A 20,960-nucleotide genomic window follows, 5' to 3' on the forward strand; every position below is an offset into this window, starting at 1 on the left:
TGCCTGATCACAAGCACATTGCACAGGACGGCTCCAGTTGACTCCTACCGACTCTGGACGTCTCTGATTGATTCCGACTCCCGACGACTCCGGACGACTCCGACCCAGACGACTACTACTCTGGACGACTCCGGATGACTCTGGACGACTCTGGACGTCTCTGGACGACTCTGGACGTCTCTGGACGACTCTGGACGACTCCGGACGATTAGGACTCCGGATGACTCCTCCGACTCCGGGCGGAACTAGTGATTTTCCATTTTACCAGAGTCGCAAACGGACTACTGTTAGTTGGAATCAGATCGGAGTCATGGGTGCGCTCCAGATAGCCCATCTCTAGTACATATGCTTACTTGTGGAGTATAAAGTTATTATCTTAAATGCATGTACACCACCGTCAATTGTGATCTGTGCAGGAAATGTACGTTTGTGGGCGGATGGAGAGGAAACATTCGCCCACATGCGTTGTTCCCATTCACACAAACACACACCCACTGTGTTAGGTGTGGCGGAACAACTGCCAGCAGCTTCCAGTGAAGTCCGACTTGAAGGCATAGATGTGTGTGGGTATGTGTTAAATGGATGGATGTGACAAACGTCAAATGGCGGGAACACGCTCCTGTTCCTGTGCCGGGGTGTTATTTCTTTTTCAATTTCCCACAGAGAACGGATGCAAAATCATCCTTTTATGCGATTGGTGGTAGGAAACATCTGAATGTCATAAAATCGGAATGCTTCTCCCATGCTGTGTGTGTATGTGTCTGTCTCTCCAGGTAATAACATGCTTGAGTGTCAGGTCCGCTGTCGTGTGCGCTCCACACTATTAAAGGGAAATCGAATGTGGGCGATGGCAGTTATCTGTGAAGCAAAAGCTCACACGCCCTCCCTCCTATTCCACGACGGTGTTGAGGGGGGACAGTAATACACTTATTAAGTTAATAGAAATATTCTCACCTGTCAGGCTCTATAGCATGCCCGGGCGTATTTTGTGCTGCCCAGCGGGAGGAGAAAACATGCGCGCCCCACTGGTTGCTCGAGTAGAGATGCTCATTTCCTCGTCCCAGTGTGTTCTACGCCCCCATCCACTGTGCTCACATTGTGTGACAGGCGTGTGTCACACCAGCATCGTTTGCGCTTTGCATACCGGACATCAGACCTGCCACAACAGTATTACATTCCCTCCCCAGGCCAACTAGAGGTGACTAGGTGTGTGGTGGTTTACCTGCGAAGATACGTTGCGCTGGTATGCATACGTCGAGCGAAACACGGGGATATGCACTTCCTGCGTCTTTAAGTGACTGACCGCCATTCAGAGCCATTCATTTCCTGGCGAGTGTGGTGCGTTGTCAGGAGAGTAGTACGTGGCTGTGTGTGTGTGTGATTGTTGATGTGTATGGTATTGTAAAATGATTGGTTGAACATGATGCAGCAGCGGGCATGTGTGTTGACCTTTTCCCTGCTACAGTCGCGTCATAAGTGACGCAACTGTGAATGATGATAGTTTCTCGAACATCAGATGAATTAGATACTGAACAAAATGTGTGAGTGGTCGTAGTGCTAGTTTATATCGAAGCATGATTCACTGTTTGTATATTTTTCCAATATGAATTTGCTCCTTCTAAACCTTTTATGGGGCCCTTTCCGTTTGAAGCTCGTAGGCTGAAATTTCAGCCTGTCAGCTGTTTGCATTGTATAGCAGTTTTCGAGCAGCTATCTAAGTGAGTATAATATACAGGTAGGCTTATCCCAAGGTGTATGCATTTAGAAGACTGATTTTTATCGCTTCTGCTTCTGAATGAAGAATTTAAGAGTGTTTTGAGTATTCGTCAAGCCTCCAGAAAGCTCGTTGGAGCAAAAGTTTTCACTCGTTCTGTTAAAAAGTGATGCTCAAAATTGGTTATAAAAAAAAGCTATGAGACCACCTGGACTACATACACTTTGATTCTATATTGCATCACCTGATTTCTTTAATGCACCTTGGGATAAATGTAAACAAACCCGTGTTTTCGAGCAGGTACTCGAATCTAATTCTAGCTTTGTGGCTAGAATAATCTAGACTGAAAATTGCAGGCTAGTTTTTTGTGTGGTTTTGTATGGAGTGTTTACATGATTTCAGCCTCCAACTGTCAGACTCCATACAAAAAACTAACTAGAATCGTGAAGGCCCCCTATATTGGTTTCTTGCATTTTAACAGCTTTGTTTTTGATGTCATTTTCATTGGATTTCAAAATGCTATTATTTGTTTATTTGTTATCCACTAATTATTGTTTTTCAAATGATGAAATTTTTATTAATGTAAGAAACTCACCGTGTCAATCTGATTTAAAAGGAAACTTGCAAAGGAAATAAATTAAATGTAATTAAATTCCAAAAAGAATGACGGTAATATATTGTGAAAGGATAATTTGGCGCTACTTTGTTGTAATCGTATTTAAACTATCGTTTCAGTATTAAAGGCTTTATCTGCTCTACTTTCACGTACACATGCACAAACGCTCTCGCTGCACGTTCGTGACGAATGCGCCTGAAAGCCGCCATAGATGCATTTCCTCTTTAATCACACTGTCTCTCTCGCGTGTCGCCCCTCTTGCGGCCACCAACACCTTCCCGCCGGCTTTTTGTTGTGCAGTGGGTTGCATCGTTAGTTTGCGCGAGCCCCGTTCTACGGTCTCGTACCCTGGGACTGGGAGCTGCCGGCGTACACGCGTATGCAAGGCAAGAGGAGGAGTCCCGGCAGCAGAGAGAGAGAGCAGCCGCGTGTATGTATTGACGACGACGACGACAACGGCGGCGGCGGTATCGTCATCGTCGACAATCCTATCCAGCACAGGATGCAAGCGGGAAAGAAGCACTTCCGACTGTTGAACATCCTGTTGCACATCCTTGTTGAAGCGCGCTCTCTTGCTGTTCTCTGCTTCTGTGTCTCTGTTTTGCTTTTGTGTTCAAGCGTGACGATCCTATCGGGGCACTCTTCTTCGCTCCGTGCCCTTATGTGGTGTGTAGTGTACAAGCCAGGTCCCCATTGCGTGTCCCATTTCTAGCCCTGAACCAACCAACTGTCTGTTGCGCTGCTCCACCCTGGTGGCCGGATTTGTTTCTTCTGCGATTCGAAACAGGAAAACGATATGTGTGTGTGGCGGTGTGTGTGTAGCGGTGTGTGCGCCCACGGTGTTGAAGAGAATGGGCTCCACCGTGGGTATACTTGCCTGTTTGCCGTGTTGCGTGGGGCAAACGTTCGTATGATAATACCGTACGTCGTACCAATACATTCATTCACACACACCATCCAGGATCTATGCAGGAGAGGCATTTCTATAATTCAAGCACAAACCGTTTTCAGTTCCAATAGGCTCTGTAATATTGCGAGCAAGCAGCAGTGTACGGTTCAAAGTTGTATGCTCGGATGGCTTTTAAAAGCCTTTTGTGTGCACTATTAGTGGTGGGGAGGGTTCGTCGCTTGGCGTGATGGTGGTACCGCTTTTAACGAGTTAGATCGCTTGCCGTATGAAAGAAGAACAAATCGCATGCATCCATCCACTATTGCAGCACACACACACACACGGGAGAACACTTGCACCGAGTCAACTTTCACCTGCCACGACTAAGACGCCGCCGCCCCTCTTAGCAGCAAGTTAACTTGCTGAATTGTTTTGACGAGTAGACCAGATATGCCATATTCCACCTTTGTATTGCAACCCGGGCGTGTAGGCCTGGAGCAGCGATGGGAAGTGGCCTCGGTACTTGGCGGAAAAGCAGATTATTCGAAGAGAGAGAGCCGATAAAAGGTGTGAAGTTTCCGTTGTACTGTGTCGGTTGCTTGTGCCTGGTGTGAAACGCATTAGTGGGCCAATAGATGTGCGTATGTGTGCGCAAACATGGCATTGGGCGTGGCAGATTGTTGGCTGACTTAATCGCATTATTATGGTGGATTGGCAATGAAAAGATTCACACATCATAAGATTCATTCACGTTTCCCGATCGAGTTGTGTGTATGCAGTAGATTTATGGAATTTTGTATCATTTTGTTTTCAAGGCAGTCATTCTTGCAATGTTTATTGTAAAACTTGCTGTAATAGATATTTTTTTGTAGCTCAGTTCATTTAGTATTACTCGCGGGATCACAAATGGTGGACTCGTGTCGTGCCGTTTTGTACAAACCACCAGGCGTCTCCATTGAACTCATTCATTTATCAGACGGTGGAGTTCGTTTCATATGCCGTTGAATGCTTGCTAGACGCTGCTTACAAATGATCCCTTTTCATTTTCCGTAACAAGTCTTGCCGTTGTGTGCGTTTAGTTTCTTCCAGCCACACATTAATGAGCATCCGGATACTTCTCCGTTAAAAGCATTCTTGTTAAGTTAATTTGACGCTCACTTTTCCCACTTCCTGGTATCGGTCTGCTCCATCCGATCTTGGAGGCGTTTGGCGAAACACACACACACACACACACACACATATATATATATATATACATACACTATCAGCAGATTGGTTGACTTATTGCATTGACAAACTGGCGCTGATGTGTTGTGTTGTGCTCACCATTCTCTTGCTGCTCCTACTAGGAGCAGCATCATCATCACTGTTTTAACAATAGCCTTACCTGAAGGGCATATTTGAAAAACTTGCCTTGTGTTAAAGTGTGTACTATGCTAGCGCATATCACTCAAAACGGCGATCAATGCTTTTGGAGAAAAGTGAAAACTCTTATGCGTCTCCAAACTCCAAAGCGTGAAATCGCCAAGCTTCTGTAACGCGAAACCAACCACCCTGTCTGTCGGGCAAGGTCGTCTTCCTTTGCTGCTGCTGCTGCTGCTGATTTCCTATGATATGCACTGCACGCACACACCACATACCGATGCGAGACAGCAAGACAATTTCTCGACCAATTGGCGCAAACTGGTCGCAACAACAGCGTGGAAGTAGAAGAAATCAGATGCTCAGATAATACCGCCCTTTGGATGTATGGGAAGTAGAGTGAGGCTCGTGAGCATTCATGCTATACCAGTACTCAACAGCACGGCGACCTAAACACACTCAAGAAGGGCCTACGAGAAGCTGTGTCGCTGTGCGCCAATCTGCAATCGTAAAACCAACGTTCATTCCATCGGGTAGTGGCTCTCAGGCCAGTGCGGTGCTGTAATCGAACTTTGATGAAGCATTTCGGTGTGTTTTAGGCTGTGCCCCTAAGTAAAAGTGTTCAGGGAGTGAGAAGTCTTTTATTTGGTGAGATGTAAACGTTGCTTAAAACAAAAATTGCGTATGTTGAATGTATTGCGAAGTTCAAATAAAAGTGAAAACTAATTGAACACACACTAGCTGAGTGTTTTATATGTTGTTGTGAAAAATTTGTAAATTTGAATGAACATACACACTTTCAAAGTTTTCAGGTGATGACTATAAAAGAGATCCCACGTTTCATGCAGTTTTATTAGGCTTTGATAATAGTATAAAATTAATCATTTATTTCACCTTCTACTCAAACCGACCGACAAATAGCAGGAGAGGGCTGACAAGGAGAGGGAAGGTTACCGATTCTGATCGGTGTATAGTTGTGAAAAAGTCACGTCGGTTCACGAGAATGGTAGTGTGTTTGGGAGAAAGTGGTAGGAAATATGCATAGCGATGCCCTGCCGTGGGTTAGTTGCGAATCGGCGAATTCTGTAACAGGAAGGGGAACCACACCACCGTGTGATGTGGTGAACGGTGGATGGGTTGAGGCACCCAGAAGAGGACACTGTGTGCGTGTGTTTGTGTGTGTGGAAAACATTGGAATGACATTGTGGCGCCTCATTTGATGATGCTGTGCGTTGTGTGTTGAGCTGTTGTTGTATTCTGCTTTGCCAGTGCTGCCTATATTCACTTGCGCTTACATACACACAGTTAATACAGATCGTGCCGATTGGAGCAGGAGGGGAGCAGGTGTGAAGTTGCTGCTGGGTGGAGGGTACATTGTAGGCTACGTTGTTCGTGGCCACTACCACCAACCTTGCACTGTTTTCAGCAAGGGCGTGTTAGTCAAAAAAAAGTAGTAAAATCAGTAGCAAAACGGAAAAATAGAGAGAGAGAGAGAGCATTGGTTCACAATCCCCCCCGGCTACTTTGGTAGCGAGTGGCAAACAAAAGCGAGATGCCAAACATGCGCTAGAACACATACTCCGTCGCTCCCCAACATCCTCCAAGCCACCGTGCTCCTGCTGTAGATGGTTGGAATTGCTACTGCCTGGTTTGCTACCAATCGTTTCCCGTGCATTTTGGTTTATGTAGCATTACACCACTTGTCAGTGTGTGTGTGTGCGTGTTTTTGTTGCGTGGCTCAGTGTGCTTTTCTTCTTTCTCCTTTTCCTCTTTTCGTTGCTGGTTCCACATCCTACTTTCGTTCTTTAATCATTCCTGTAATCAGGCTCCAGCACTTCGGGGCCAATATCGTTACACGGACCTGCAAAGAGAGCAAAGCCGCCGCTGGTCGCGCAGCAGTGGCAGGGTGTGGTGGCGGCAAACCACCGCAGTGTGTGTTTGGATCACACACACACACACGCTACCAGCACGTAGGGCGATTTTATGGATATATGTAACGCGTATGAGACAAGCCAGAGCCGAACGAGAGGAGAGAAGGATACGTGAAGGTCGGCCCTCTGACGTTTCCTGCGTTGGTTGGTTAGTCTCCCTCCGCGTGTGCTTTCGCGCCTTGCACCACCTTCATGATATCAGCAGAGTAGCAGCAGCAGCGTCGTTTCTATTTGAAGTGTGGTGCTATTTGTGTATGTACGTAGCATTTGACAGAACCTATTCCCCCCGGAATAGGATGGAAGTGTGTAATTTTCTATAAGCAGCACCATAAATATTGAGGGATTAAAAATGCTCTGCCTTCTTTCTTTGCTCTCGTTTTATGGTGTATCTGTTCAGCTTTCTAGGCGGGTGCTTCATGATCAGCTAAGTGAGCTAATCGGTTTTCTTTTATTTTTGATTTTTTTTTGGTGACAAGTATGATCCGTGCCTGAAATTGATAATGTGCCGACAATTGTATGATATACTATTAGGGTAGTCTATCTGCTAGATGACTTGAACCAACTCAAACTATGGGTAATCGCGAACATTTAAATAATATTTCCATACTATTTGTGTCCTGTAGCTGGTGTGTACGTCCTGAAGCTAGGAAAGAAAGGATTGTCAACGCTTTCTAACGTAGGAAATTGAAACACCTTTAAACACATTGTATTGCTAGAATTGTCTTTTTCGTTAGCGTCTCGAATACTGGTGCACAGCGAATTTAATATATCCCATCGGAAGTTCCTCTTCAGAATTACGTATGTTATGCCTTATATTTCAAATGATATCTGGGACACTTCAAATCAGTGCAATCAGCAATCAGAATTAGTGAAGTGCTGCTGACCAGTGAGTTGCTCTGAGAAATAATTATAAATATGATCAACTGAAACAAGAAATTGGATTTATTACCATGTCCCCGACGTTTATGTTATTTTGCTATAATATTCTACAAGAATAGCTAGGTAAGCTGGTGAACCTTTGCAAGTACATAGATAACTCTTCTACATTGCTTAATTTCTCTGAAAAATAAATCAAATTTTTCCTACTGGCCCTCCAAGCCACGTTTTCCAATTCGATTCGTCGTCCTCAAAGGAATGTTGAATCAAACTGGCCAAAACAAATGGTAAAAAAAAGGTTCGGCTAGTGGCAGCAGTAGCAGCAGCTCCCTTGCTCTCCCGCCCCGTTGCTATTTCCCAGTCTATTTCCCGTGAATTCTAGGGGGACCACCTGTTGCGCGCGCCCATCCCGACCGATTGTCAACCGGTGTGAATGAGAAAACCCCTTAAAAGGATTTCATCCTTCAGCGGGAGGGTGAGAGACGCAACAGAGGGTGTAAATGGATGAAAAGGACAGTTCCTCCGTTTCCTTTACTTTACCCCCCTTCTGGCGTGTGTCGCCTGCCGGGAACATCCGTAACTTCATCCGTACTATCACTGCCACCGTCGCCAGTACTACCACACACAATCGCAGGACGTCATCCTTTTTATCGTACTCTTCAAGCGCACACATATATACGCGTGTGCCGGCAGGAACACTGACGCACACATTCGCACATCCGGTATTTGCTTGTCAGGGGAAGTGGGGGACACTGGCCGATGCTGGCGATGCGAGGGAATTCTGCACTACTGCTCAAAGTGTCCTGCTGGCCACGGTGTGTGTGTGTGTGTTCGGCTTTTCCCCAACCGGGTTGGAAGATTGTGTGGCGTAGTCTCGGTGCGGTCGGGGCAAGAAAAGCTGTCAATGGCCGCCGTGTTCTCTGAAGTTTGCTAGCTCTCCAGCTCCCTAAGTGAGGAGAAGCGCCGCACATCCCCAATGCTAACAAGAAGGATAGAGAAGAGTCACGACAAGGGTGCGATGATGATAGCGAGCGAGAGAAGGACACAACTGCACTTTGAACGAATTTGTTTTCCCGTGTCGAACGCGCGTGTGTGTGTGTGTGTATGTATCTGCATGAAAGTGAGCCTTGTTCCTTGCTTTTCATCTTGTTTTTCCTTTGCACGATTTAAAGCATTGTAATTTTGGTGTGTGGTAGCTGACGACTAACGGCGGCGCGCTCTCTTCTGTACGGAGCCGATCGTGTGTTCCAGCATGAAAAGGCAACCGACCGCACGTGTTTTAAAGGCATATAGTGTCTAGTGGTGTGTGTATAAGAGAAGAAGGACCATTTAATGTGTTTCTGTTTTCCATCATTGGGAAATTTTGGGTCATGACGACGTGGGAAAATCCTGATAAGAGAGGAGAGAAACCTATTCCCACCAGTGAGTGGGCTAAAACGCGTGACGACACGTAAAAAGCCTTTAAAATACCCCCTCCTTCTTTCACCACCCATTCGTTTGAAATTGTTGAAGGAAAGGGGGGCGGAAGGTTGAGTGGGGTCGGTGGGCGGCGGTCGCTACGCGTGGGGATATATGGTGGTGATGGACGGGGGCTTGCGTCATCCGGTTGTAGTATTTCCACTGTAGAAGAAGGTATATTACGTGTTTTAGTGAGTGATTAACTGTGGATGAACAGATAAAACTCTTCCCAAATGTTGCTTACCGTACCCCCGTGGGTGAGCGGGAGGGGGCGGGAAGATTTCCGGTCCCGGTTTGTTGAACAACCTAGTGTGTATGGGTTTTTGGGTGAGTTTGCGGTCGAAGAAGTGTGCTTTTCTCTGGGGCTTGCCGGAAACGAACGTCAACCTTTTGGTCGTGTAATATTTCGTCCATTCAACCGTTCAAGCATTCAAGTGGATTATTCCTCATCGTGTGGATGGAGGGGGAGAGCATCGTTTGCTTTGCTTTTAATAATAACATGCACACGCGTAATCAAAAAGGGTTGTGGTGAAGGTGGGAAAAGGGAGGCCAGAAGAGGGCATTGTAATATATTTTAGAAACATTTAAGCTACATTCTCTTGCGAAGGAAACTCGTTGATTGGGTTCGTTTTAGTCGATTCATGCAAATAATAATGCGAATAATCAATATCGTACAAGAGCAACTGTGCATACAAAATATCTTTAAATCGGCGCTATGAATAGATAATCTTGTGCAATTTGCTATAAAATGCTCATTTATATTTATTTTAATTGATTCATTTTAAGGTTTACGTGCTTATTCATGTAAACAAAAAAAATCAACACAAAATTTCCAATTGTAAAATCTGACGTCATTATTTGCTAGCTTGTGGGAGGACCCTGGCATATAGCTGGGATGCAAAGAAAGACAATTTTTTGGCTACACTCTCGCTATTGTTTCGCAGCAGAAGGAAACACCGGGGGGTTTGTGGGAGTTATTATTTTCATCCCTTTTTTTACATGTTTTCAAGGGTCCGATCTTACTGACAGCTTGATGATGATGATGGTGATAACGGGATGGCGGCGGACGTCATCGTTGCCATAATCGAACGTTAAGCAGCGCCGACATTCCGACCAGAAACTGCCGTAACAAATCTCTCTCGGACGTTTCGCAAGTCTTACGGCCTGCCTCCGGTCGTCCAGTCGAGTGGAAGTGGCTTTGGTAGGCCTGCCGTGTTCTGTGTTCTGCCTTCATTTACCTACGAATCACCGTTAAAAAATCACCGTTCACTCTACTATCCTACGTGTCTACTCCCCTCTTCTAAAGACCTAAAATTGAAGTAAGAAAAGGGGTAAAAATGGATGATTTTGTTGTTTCTTTTGCTGTAGCTTTAGTTTCCATCATTAAGGAATTGTGCTGTCCAGTTTCGTTCGTGTCAGCAACGCCCGCGCGACGCTGACTTTTTGTCGGACGCGGGAACATTTTGCTCTCCTCACTCCTGTTTACTGCGCTCCTGTACCCTGCCACCTACTGCGCGCGCTATGAGCACTATGGGGCCCGCAGCGGAGGACCGAGATAAAACTCCAGCTAAATGTTCGCGTCGCAGAAGCATGTGATCGAGGAAGCGTGCAAAGCACGGAAATTTTAAGCTACAACAATAATAAAAATCGTCAACATCGCAGTGTGGTCAGTGCAGTGGTCGACTACGGCGCGCCGGCTGCCGCTTGTTGCACCGTTCCAGGCGATTATTATTGTAGCGGCTATTTCTTGTCATGTCGTTTTTGTGTACATATATTTGTTTTGGGGTTTGCACAAAACTACAGAGACAGAGGACAGAGAAGTGAGATGAGACTGAACAATAATGTCATCGTGGGTGAGGGACAGACAGAGAAGGGGCCCTCTCGCATCGATTGTCCTTGGGTTTGCGTTAGTGCAGTGCAGCCGAATAATCCTGCCAATGTCACGGAAGACTGCCAAACTGATGCAAAAATGTAAAATCCAGAAAGCATAAAGCGAATCATTTTAAGGTCTATTATTGTTTGCTTCTGGTTCGACGGAAGACAATGTCTAATTTTTATGAGGATGCGATTATTGTACGGCGCTGACCAAACCAGACCCGCGAATGACGTTGGATTGATTTACGTTTGTACTTTTTAGCGCTGAGTTGGCGCTTAGCTCTGTTTTTTCCCCTAATGCTTAACGATTCTTTCGTTTACAAGAAGCTACAAGGAGGAGGCTTGGACATGGGCGTACTTCACAGGTAGTAGATATTCAATAGACCCTCCAGAAACTGGTGGACTGAGCTTTTGTTTTGCGCTTGTGGGGGTTATTCTCATTAGTTAAAACGAATATAAACTCGTTCTCTCATGCCCTCTCCCCCTCAATTCGTTTCATGTTTAAAATTGGATAAAAAGGCAAAAGAAGGATGGCTTGGGAATGTGCTCTCTGGCTCCAGAAAGAGAGCCAGACACACACCGTTCACAGAGGTTGTCAATTGCATTTTCCGAATGTGACTGGAATGACGAACGGCCGACGCGTCGGCGGTCGTCAGTGTGATGATGAGCAGAGTGGGTGGGTGGGAATCTCAGGCATATGACTCATGGGGCAAGAGAGACAAAACTATAAATGTGTGAAGCAGGAAGATGAGGAGAGAGGCGCCTTTGCAACGCTTTTAGCGTTTCTTCTGTTTTCCTTTCTGCTGGTGTGCCCCGTTTCATCACCACCTCCGCGAACCGTTCTCGTTAGTGTGAACATCCGCCGGAACATCCTTCGGTATTTCCTTTCGGGAAATTAAAATAACAAATAGAGTGAAAACCACCACCTACATACAGACACACACACGCGCTTCGTTTTCCTGCTCCAGTGGTTGTGGGTGTGGGTTAGATGGAAGAGGTGACGTACCATGCCGGAATGATTCAGAGCGCTTTTCCAGCTTCGCGTCGAGCTCGTCAAAATGAAAGTGAGTGTGTGTGTGTGTGTGATGTCGATGATCCATCCCGTAAGCGCCTCCGGGAGGCCCGTTGGTTGAAGATTCTACCCGCCCTAAAGTCGTAATTGCTGTGTGGCGGTAATGAAAAGCAAAAAAGACAAACCATTGCCAGTGAGAGGAGCTTCCGGTGTGGGAAAGCGTAGCAAAAAAAAAACGCGCTTCATTGGAAGGCACGTTCCAAAGGGTCGCGCGATCCATGAGCACATCTCGGGGCACATTTTCATCCATCACCCACCACCACACGAGCGTTTCAAAGTGTCATAATGAGGATTGTATAAAAGAATATCATTAGCGAATGAAATGCCTTTTGTTTGTTCCGCAAAAATAAAGATTAAATCATTTGAAGGGGGGAAGGCCGTCTCACATGCCCTGCGGGGCCAATTTACCTCTCAAAATAGTGTCATTTGCGCCTCAGCGGTGGTGTGAAAACGGTTAGCTGCTTACACCACAAAATAATGATACAACACACTACGTTAAGGGCCTCAGGAACTAATTATACTGTGTAAAGACGGTTAAATACCGCATCCTACCTCAACCTTACGCTTTCTTCGGAATGCACTTATTATGCAAATAAATATAGTAATTCTAATTTGATTTTCGCATTATTCTTTCTTTCCATCTCTCCCATCACCACCGGGACGACACACACACACACGCGCGCCCACAGACTACATTCAAGGACTTCCCCAGCCCGGACATTGCCAGATCGCTGACGGGGCCAGATATCCTGCAGAAGCATTCCATCAACTCGCTGCTGCTGGAGCACAATGAGATCATCTCCCGGGGACTTCCGTCACCGATCGACGGTAAGTGGTGCACATTTTTAAGTAGTAGGCACTGTTTTGAAAGAAGAAAAGACCATCGCACGTGCAAGCGGCAGTTTCTAACCATCCTGCTGTGCCCGCCAGCTCACCTCCTCCACAGCTCCAGCTGTGTTGTGTTGGCAGAAGAGTTTCCGGTGCGTGGAATATATGTGTGTCGCTTTGTGTGAGCTGTCTTGGCATGGACAATTGTTGCGAATTTTTCTTGTATGCTTTTGCTGCATTGTGTGAGCTGTAATAAGGACTTGTGCCTCAAGTGCCGTATGAAGGAGAGAGGGAGAGTTTCTTTTTTATTTACCTGCCCGCCGTCCCAGATGGAGAGATGCATAGAGCTTTGTCTATGCAGCAGAACTCGTTGACAATGCCGCTTCCTGCGTTGGACTACTGCTGCAATCATTAAAACAAAAGCACACGGGATTGCTGATGTCGTTGTCTCCCCCACATACCACCACAAACAGTCCAAAGAGCCCTAAAGCCAGTGAGTATGAGAGCGCACAGAAGAGAGGTCTGCTGTAGTGATGTGCTCTTTGGAGCGCTCCCACGACTCCGATCTGCCACCGGCTGTTGTTAGTCCGGTTCCGACTCCGGCAAAATCCGAACCACTAATTCCGCCCGGATTCATCCGGAGTCGTCCAGAGTCGTCCGGAGTCGTCCGGAGTCGTCCGGAGTCCTTCGGAGTCGTCCAGAGTCGCTCCGAGTCGCCCCGAGTTGTTCGGAATCGTCCATAATCATCTGGAATCTTCTGGAGTCGTTCGAAGTCGTACGGAGTCTCCATGAGTGGGAGACGGGCGGAGTCGTTCGGAGTCGGCCGGAGTCGGCCGGAGTCGTGCATTTCGTATGCAGGCCTTTGTTTCGAAGGTCGACTCAGTACGACGCCGGATGACTTCGACACCGACATTCCGGCTGACTCCGAACGACTCCGGGCGACTCCGGACGACTTCGGACGACCCCGGACGCCTTCGGACGATTCAGAAAGAACCCAAGAAAATGCTGGGCGGACCTTCCTTCCGGGGTCGGTTCCTAAATTATTGGAGTCCGATCGGAGTTGACTCCTGATTTTTGCCAACTTTACCCATCACTAGTCTGCTGATCGGTCTTTTAAAATGCATTTGTGTGTGCGGTTCAACCTTCAACAATTGAGAAAGCTCGTGAAGAAAAAACAACGACAAACCCTCATTTTAGGATTTTAATATTGTTAAATACATTGTTTTCAGAATGTTAAGCAGAATCTACAGCACTACTGTGTGAGTGGTAGTAACTAACATCTGACAGCAAAGTGCAGCGTTCGAACACGGCAAGAAGAAGGAGGGCTAAGGATATGTGAGAGTTTAGAGGCCATATAGAGTGGCCGTGTATTGTGTCTTGACTGCTGTCAAACAAGGGAGTTGATCGTCTCTACACGCGTCCTCGTCGGGGCGAATGCAAGACACGGAAGGGGCGGGCGGGAGTATTTTTCTTTTTCCCCCACTCAAGTCGTTGCGCGCGTGTAAAATACAACGCTGCGTTTCGTTAGAGATTGGGTCTGCCTGGGGAAAGGGTCCATTTTATTATTCATGAAAATGCCTCTGCCACCACATTTATCTCCGTTCAGCGTCGGGCGCGATATTCTTTCTCTACCGTGGAGCTGCTGTGTCTGAGCTTTTGCGAAGAAAGAAAAAACAAAAGCAGCCGGTTGGTAAAGACTCGCCAGTGACTCACGCACACACACACGGTGGTGTGGTCTATATTTTTCCTGAAAAATCGCAAAGAAGAACAGAAAAATACACATACGCACGCACGCATTCACTCCATGTTCGCTTTGTCGTAAGAAAAGAATGAGTATGTAAGAAATGAAGCCTTTTTCTTGCTGTTTTGTCTTGTTTGTTGTGCTTGGTGTTGTTACACGCAGTTTAAAACACTTCACGAATTCCTCTGAGCAATCGATTGGTCTCGCAATTCGCCTTTTTTTCTTTTTCACTCAATAAGATTTTTGAATTGTGTTTCTGATTGTTCCTATTCTGATTGGAATTGTTCCTATTCTAGAATGAAATAAGCTAATAGAATTAGTACAGAGAATATATGTAAGAGTTTTTGGGCAGAATATGCTTCTGTGCCTGTTTCCTGTTTGGATAAAGATTTCCCACCTCTGTATAGGCAACAAAATAATTGAGAAAATTGCGAAATGAGCCCGCTCTGTAGACGAAGCCAAACCAATCAATACGTGTCGCATCGGGCGACAAGATGATGTGACATGAAGTTGTGAAATTTCTTGTCTGCCTGAAATTATGCAGCAGGATTTAATTTCCTCTAATGAAATGCAGATCATTAACGTTTTAATGCTGTCTCCATTATGGTCTGTTTCCCCTTCACTTCAGTATACGTTTTAGCATTTCCTAGTTTTGCAGCGCTAGCATATATACAAAGAACACATCTTCCTATTGGATTAGATCAATAGCATTTACTCATTTGAATGAGTGGAAAGAAAAAACATTTTATTGCTACTATTTATATTTAAGTAATCACAGTATTCTCAGTTGTGTGTTGAAGGCAGTGTTCTGGAACTATGTTGCGTGCACAATTTTTAAGCTCAAACCATTCCTCCATTTTATATATTTATCTTGCATTTCATGTACATTCTCGTTTACTGTAGAGAATCAAAAATTTATCTTTTATAAAGTAAAAAATGCAGGTCAATTAAAGTATGTTCATTGTCATTTTTTTGCATATTGCCAAATTTTTTGTGTTTTTTTTTGTCTAATTGTCTATTGTAACCTATTTATAATCTATTTATTGTTGGTCAACAAATCTGTTTTGTTATGTTCGGTTTCGTGCTGCCACTGTTACGTTGTATCCCACAGTAATCGAGCACGTGCTGCGCTTGGATGTTGCACAAACGCATGGCACATGCATGCACGAGCGCGGGCCGCATAAAGTAATCGCCGCCGCCGGGTCAGTATCACAACCGTTTATAGAGCCCTCAATTATGCTGTACACCCATATAGAACACTCTTCTTCGCACACACACACCTACCCGGTATTGCACTGATGTTGATGAGGATGATGGACGCTTCTGGTCAAAACAATCTTTAACCGCAGCAGTGGACCGGCACACACACACGCGGGGGTAAACCGTTAGAAGAAGGCAGCAATCATAGATAGTGGTAATGGTGGTACACGCCATTACTAGTCAAGCTAGTATGTAGACGATGCGGTTTGGATTCGTTTCATACTGGACATTGTGGGATACGCATTTTTTGCGGGAAGACTGTTTTAAGTTTTAAAATTTTATTATTTTTAGATCCATATGTATTAAACTGCACTTAAGCGTGAATACAACTATGAATCCATTTATAAAAATATGTCTTTCCCCAATCAGATCAGAACGGTAGATACGGCTTGCGTCGGTATCATTGGTTTCTCCATCGGCTTGAAGTATGCTAACCCCTGGAAAACCCTGTAAACCTAGTTGAAGAGAGAATACAAAAAATATGCGTTAATTGGTCTGACAGCATAAACGCTACGCTTCGCTGCTTTGTCTTAGTGACTGGGGCATGTTGAAGTAACATTGATTTCGAAGGGGGGAAAATCAGAAATACTGTTATGACCAAGGCATGTCTTGATCTCCAAAAATATCTGTCTACAATTTGTTCATCTTCATCACATATTTTTAATAATAAGGCGTGTGCTGCACTTCCTGCATTAAGTATGAATGATCACGAAAGTGAGCATCAGCGTTTGTTACGGCAACGCCTTATCTTTCCAATCGATTTGTCTCAAACCCCCGCTCGACACTCTCTCCCCTAACGTGCTCTCACTGGCGTTTAATTTATCTAGGTATCAAAAATACCAAATTAGAAAAAAGGCTCAAAAGCACACGCACCGCACCACACGACCTTTATATGGATGGATGTAAGACAGTCGCGAGAGCAACCTTTCGAGGGTAGATCTTGTTACCGGGGAACCGTACCATTGCTGCTGGAATAGAGAAACTGCGCTTCGCGATGAATTTCACGCGTTGTTGATTATTCATATCAACACAGTAAAAGGTTAATTCCCCCTTCTCAAAAGTAGAGAGAAAAGGTATGGTGTTGTATGGTCTACCGTACGTGTGAGTGTCTTCCTGGACAGTTTTCAACGGAGCAAAAATACAAAAAAACACAGGAGGGAAGAAGAAGGAGTAAGATTTTATAATTTCATTCCGTTTTAATTTGCCCACCCCGTTTTCTAACGCCCAAATTTACAGTTGTTTCATAAATATTTGTGAAAGCTCTTCTTGACACGGGGCCATGATCACATGATCTCGGACGATCAAGATTTTTCACGCGCGTTGTGCTAATGAGCGAGATTTTGGATAGATTTTTTAAATATAAAGGCGTTCGTGTTTTTTTTTTTCAATTATTTCGATTAACTTGGAGTATGAAACAACTGCTGTAGCAGTTGCAAGTGTGATTATGTTGATTCCAAAAAGAGAATTCGTGGGATTTCCTGGGACACATTCGAGACGGCTTTATTGTTAATTCTCTTATGTAGAGTTACAAATTGAAACGAATCGAAGTATTTGGCTCTGGCATCGTTACACCGGTTTCTTTTGCAAATGATGACGTCTGACGTGCGCGCCAGCGCTCAATGCATCTCATGTATGAATTTTAAAGAAGTAAAATATCTTTCCCAAGTGCTGGTGCGCGCGCTCCTCTCCCTAATGAGGCTCACTTGACTGGCTTGACTGGGCATCGACTGCCGTTTGGAAGCCAGAGCGCACTCCCCCTGCTGCCCCCCTCCAAACCCATCTCTGAAGGCAACGGGTGGAACAGAAACACACGGCCAGTAGTAGGAAGAGAGGTAACATGCAAGAATTACTCCGCATCGAGGCACGTGTTCTCTCCTGGCGCGCGGCGGTGACGATGGTGGGGGTGCCTTGCTACAGCACCAAACTAGCAATATATTGAGCCGTCTAGTCGAACGTTGAAGAGATAATGTTGTGTTTACTTCCTTTTTGCTACCTACTGGTTGCCGCTTTCTTCGATGAGTTCCGGATGAACCGCCGGTACTCTGCCTCCTTTCCTTCCCTCCGAGGATAGAATTATTGTGTAGAACAAACTTCTCATTTCTTGGTGTTTTACCGCCAGCTTCTCGTCTCCTACCCACATTTGCGCTGGCAGAAATGGAGAGACGGGGTGGATTCGCTTTTCCGCGTCTGGTCGTGTTTGAATGTATGTCTGCCCCGGGGTGGTGTGGAGAAGGAAAAATGGGATCGGGAGCGCTTGATTCTCCCCTGCCACCGCCGCACAACCGTTGTTTCGCCGCCCATACACAGCGCAACGGGTTGGATGAAGTTTTGCAAAAAGGTATAAGTAAATCGGTGGCGGCCCCGTCCCTCCCTCCTTCTATCGCTCCCCGATTATATCGAATTCGTTGATCATCACGTGTCTATAGGGAACCGAGGGGCGGGAGACCAGCATGGATTGGGTAGGGAGCAGATATAAATTGAAGTTCAAGTACATTTTACGCGACAGGAGTTTTTGGGTGAGGGAAAGATGTACCGCGGGAAGAAGCGCGGAAGCTTTGGCCGTACAGGGGAGGCCTACCACCCATCCCTTCAGGCGAACGTTATGCGATAGCCTCCCGAGCTACGAGCCTTAAGTAGAAAAATAAGTGATGAGAGATGTTGCCTGTGTGTGTGTGTATAGAATGTTATCGTGTGCATGTGTGTGTGTGTGCGAGTGGGAGGGGCGGAAATACACAACGACGGCGGTCAATGGCACATAATCAACGCCCAACTAACCGTAAACAAGTGAACTATGTTTGATTGAGTTTGGTCTGTACCAATGCTCGAGCCCCAGAGACACTGGGAGCCTGCTGGGAAAGGGGAAGAGTAAACCAGCCCTTTGGGAGTGTAAGCAAAGGGGAATGGAAGGGAATGGGGGGCTATTCGTGTGTTGCTGTGAAGTTATGTTGCATGCAACAGCTTTGAAAGGGGTTAAGTAAGTAAATCCCTACCCATCCGGAGCAGTAATACACACTTCCTCCTCCTACATGCTGTTCCACAGCTGGATGAGCAAACTTTTAGCGCGCGACTCTCCCAACGGGTGGTGATATCTCTTCTTCAAAGTGTAAAAAAGTGATGAGTTAATTGGTAGATAGCAAATACAAATCCGATTGAAATGAAGCTATCCTGAAAGTGTGCTGCAGGGAGTATTAACGAAGATGTGTAACAATGATCAGTAAGGAAGCAATTGTGCGCTTATCCCGTGGCTCAGTTGTCAAGTCGGACGACCGAATATCTTCCCTGTCATGAATTTGTGTATCATCGCTGGCAACATTATAAGCCTTGGCGCGTTCTGTGGACATTTAACAAATTTGTTTTTTGGCATATTGGGACATACACTCCTCCACACTCTTCCTGAATGTGATGTACTGATGAACAGCAAATCTACTGAATGGTTTCCAATCTTTCTCCTTCTTTCATTCTCACGAACGTCTTCTTCTACTCTTTTCGAGATTGTACCCCGGTTCGGTAACGGAATCCAGTTTCTTCCTGGCCCTCCGAAATTAGTCCGTGGATGCGTTTTACTGCAATTCTCTATAGTTTAAGACCAGCAACTAAAGCTATATATGCTTTATTTTTAGATTTTTTCTTTCGATTTGATCTATGAGATTCGGTATTAATTGCCTCTGTGTTCTTTCTTGTAATTTTTGTTTTATGTTGTTGTGACTGATGGTGTGTTTATATATTGGAGTAGATTTCTGGACTAGCTCTAGTTCATTCGTCTAAAAATGTTGTTTTAGAACATTATTCTGTTATCATTGATGAATTTTATAATTATTTTTAAGATTTTTATGTTCTTTGTTTTTCATGCTTTTATGAATGTATCCTCGTTGAGGTTTTCATGTCTGTTTCGTTCTAATTTCATACTTTTGGCAATCGAAAACTCGGTGTGATGCTGCATCCGATTTATTGCATGTATTGCATGATCCATTATCGACCAACTTCATTTTCTGCAGCCAGTATGTCCCATATTCATGACTAGCGATTAGTCGATTGAGCGTTTTTTATTTCTTTTGGGGTGAAGCCTTGTGTCACATCTTTTTTGGGATTGATTTCTGATATTTTGCAATTTTTTTTTACCTTTAGTGAGGCATATTTGAGAATACCAAGTGTTAGCCTCTGTCCTGGCTTTACTTTTGGAGTTAGTTATGGCATCCGCTAACATTAGATTATTATCTATTGTTTGTGTTGTGGTGTACCATTTCTTGCTAGGGTATCAGCTATTTCATTCCCCGGAATGCCCACATGGCTTGGAATCCATTGTATTTTACAATGTGTTTCACGAACGACTAAAGCACGTTGTTGTGACATTGCACTGACTACAATGTTTTTAATAATTAAAAGATATAAAAAAAGAATAGTGCTGTATAATAGCATTATGATGGAACTTGCGATGCTTGGAAAAGGTTGTTCCTGTTAAATACGAATTACGAATCGCAAAAGGTTGATAACGTTCGTCAATTAGCTGCTATTAATTGTTTCTCAACGCTCATTGATTTGGCTGTCATATCCCTAATCTCATGAGGAAAACGTTTTAAACCGATAAAACAGTCATACGTCGGAGATATGTATTTTAATAGGGGGGAGCAACGCCAATGGCACGTAGTGTGGTCATTTAACTAGCCATTACTCATCATTGTTTATCTGGCGTTTATATTCCCTAACATAAAATTATTTAAATACTAAGCGTGTAATGGAGCGATGCAAAAAGCGATGCCCCCGCCCGCCCGATCGTTGCAACAATAGTGCGCTGGCAAAAGCTTGCAAAACTGAAAGCAAGCACAGCGCACTTATTCGTTTTCCAGTTCAGTGCCAGAACGATTACCGCCTGAGTACTACGGGGTTTGCATGTCTTTCAAAACAAAACCACTGGCGGAGCACGCATGAAATGTACGGTGGGGAAGGTGGGAGTTTTTATTTGTATGTCTGCGCGTGCTAATCCTCCTCCATCCCGGCCCGATTCCTGGCAGGGAAGACATCCTCAAGGCCTATTTTTATCGGCCTAGAGAAGGCGTTGCTTTCCCCTCCACCACCCGCTTGCTTTACTTATACCCCGTTGGCTTGACATGTGCGCGCGAGCTTTTGCGTTACGCTTCAACTGATGCTGTTGTGCGATTGCAACTTACATATGCCCTCGCGAACTGCTTGCGCTTACTTTAGCCGCTTCCCGTCATGAATCGGTGTTAAAATATCCCTTCTGGAGCCTGACTAATAGCATGAAAAAAAAATAAACATACACACAACAGCGTAAGATTCCATCCATCGTTGCTCCCATATCCGGGAGCCGCCGGATACGCGA

The 20,960-nt window shown here is 45.2% G+C and overlaps 1 protein-coding gene across 5 annotated transcripts in view; it reads left to right on the top strand.

Annotated features, from left to right (window-relative positions):
* Positions 1 to 20,960, top strand: part of LOC120908536 (translational regulator orb2-like) — a 42,419-nt gene that overhangs the window by 7,263 nt on the left and 14,196 nt on the right. For all 5 annotated transcript variants that reach the window (XM_040319652.1, XM_040319653.1, XM_040319656.1 and 2 more), the window contains exon 3: positions 12,483 to 12,621. In XM_040319652.1, the coding sequence (XP_040175586.1) occupies positions 12,483 to 12,621 (139 nt within the window). The remainder of the gene's footprint in view (positions 1 to 12,482; positions 12,622 to 20,960) is intronic.

The sequence above is a fragment of the Anopheles arabiensis genome, chromosome 2 (genome assembly GCF_016920715.1).
Source record: "Anopheles arabiensis isolate DONGOLA chromosome 2, AaraD3, whole genome shotgun sequence".
Classification (NCBI taxonomy): Eukaryota; Metazoa; Arthropoda; class Insecta; order Diptera; family Culicidae; genus Anopheles; species Anopheles arabiensis.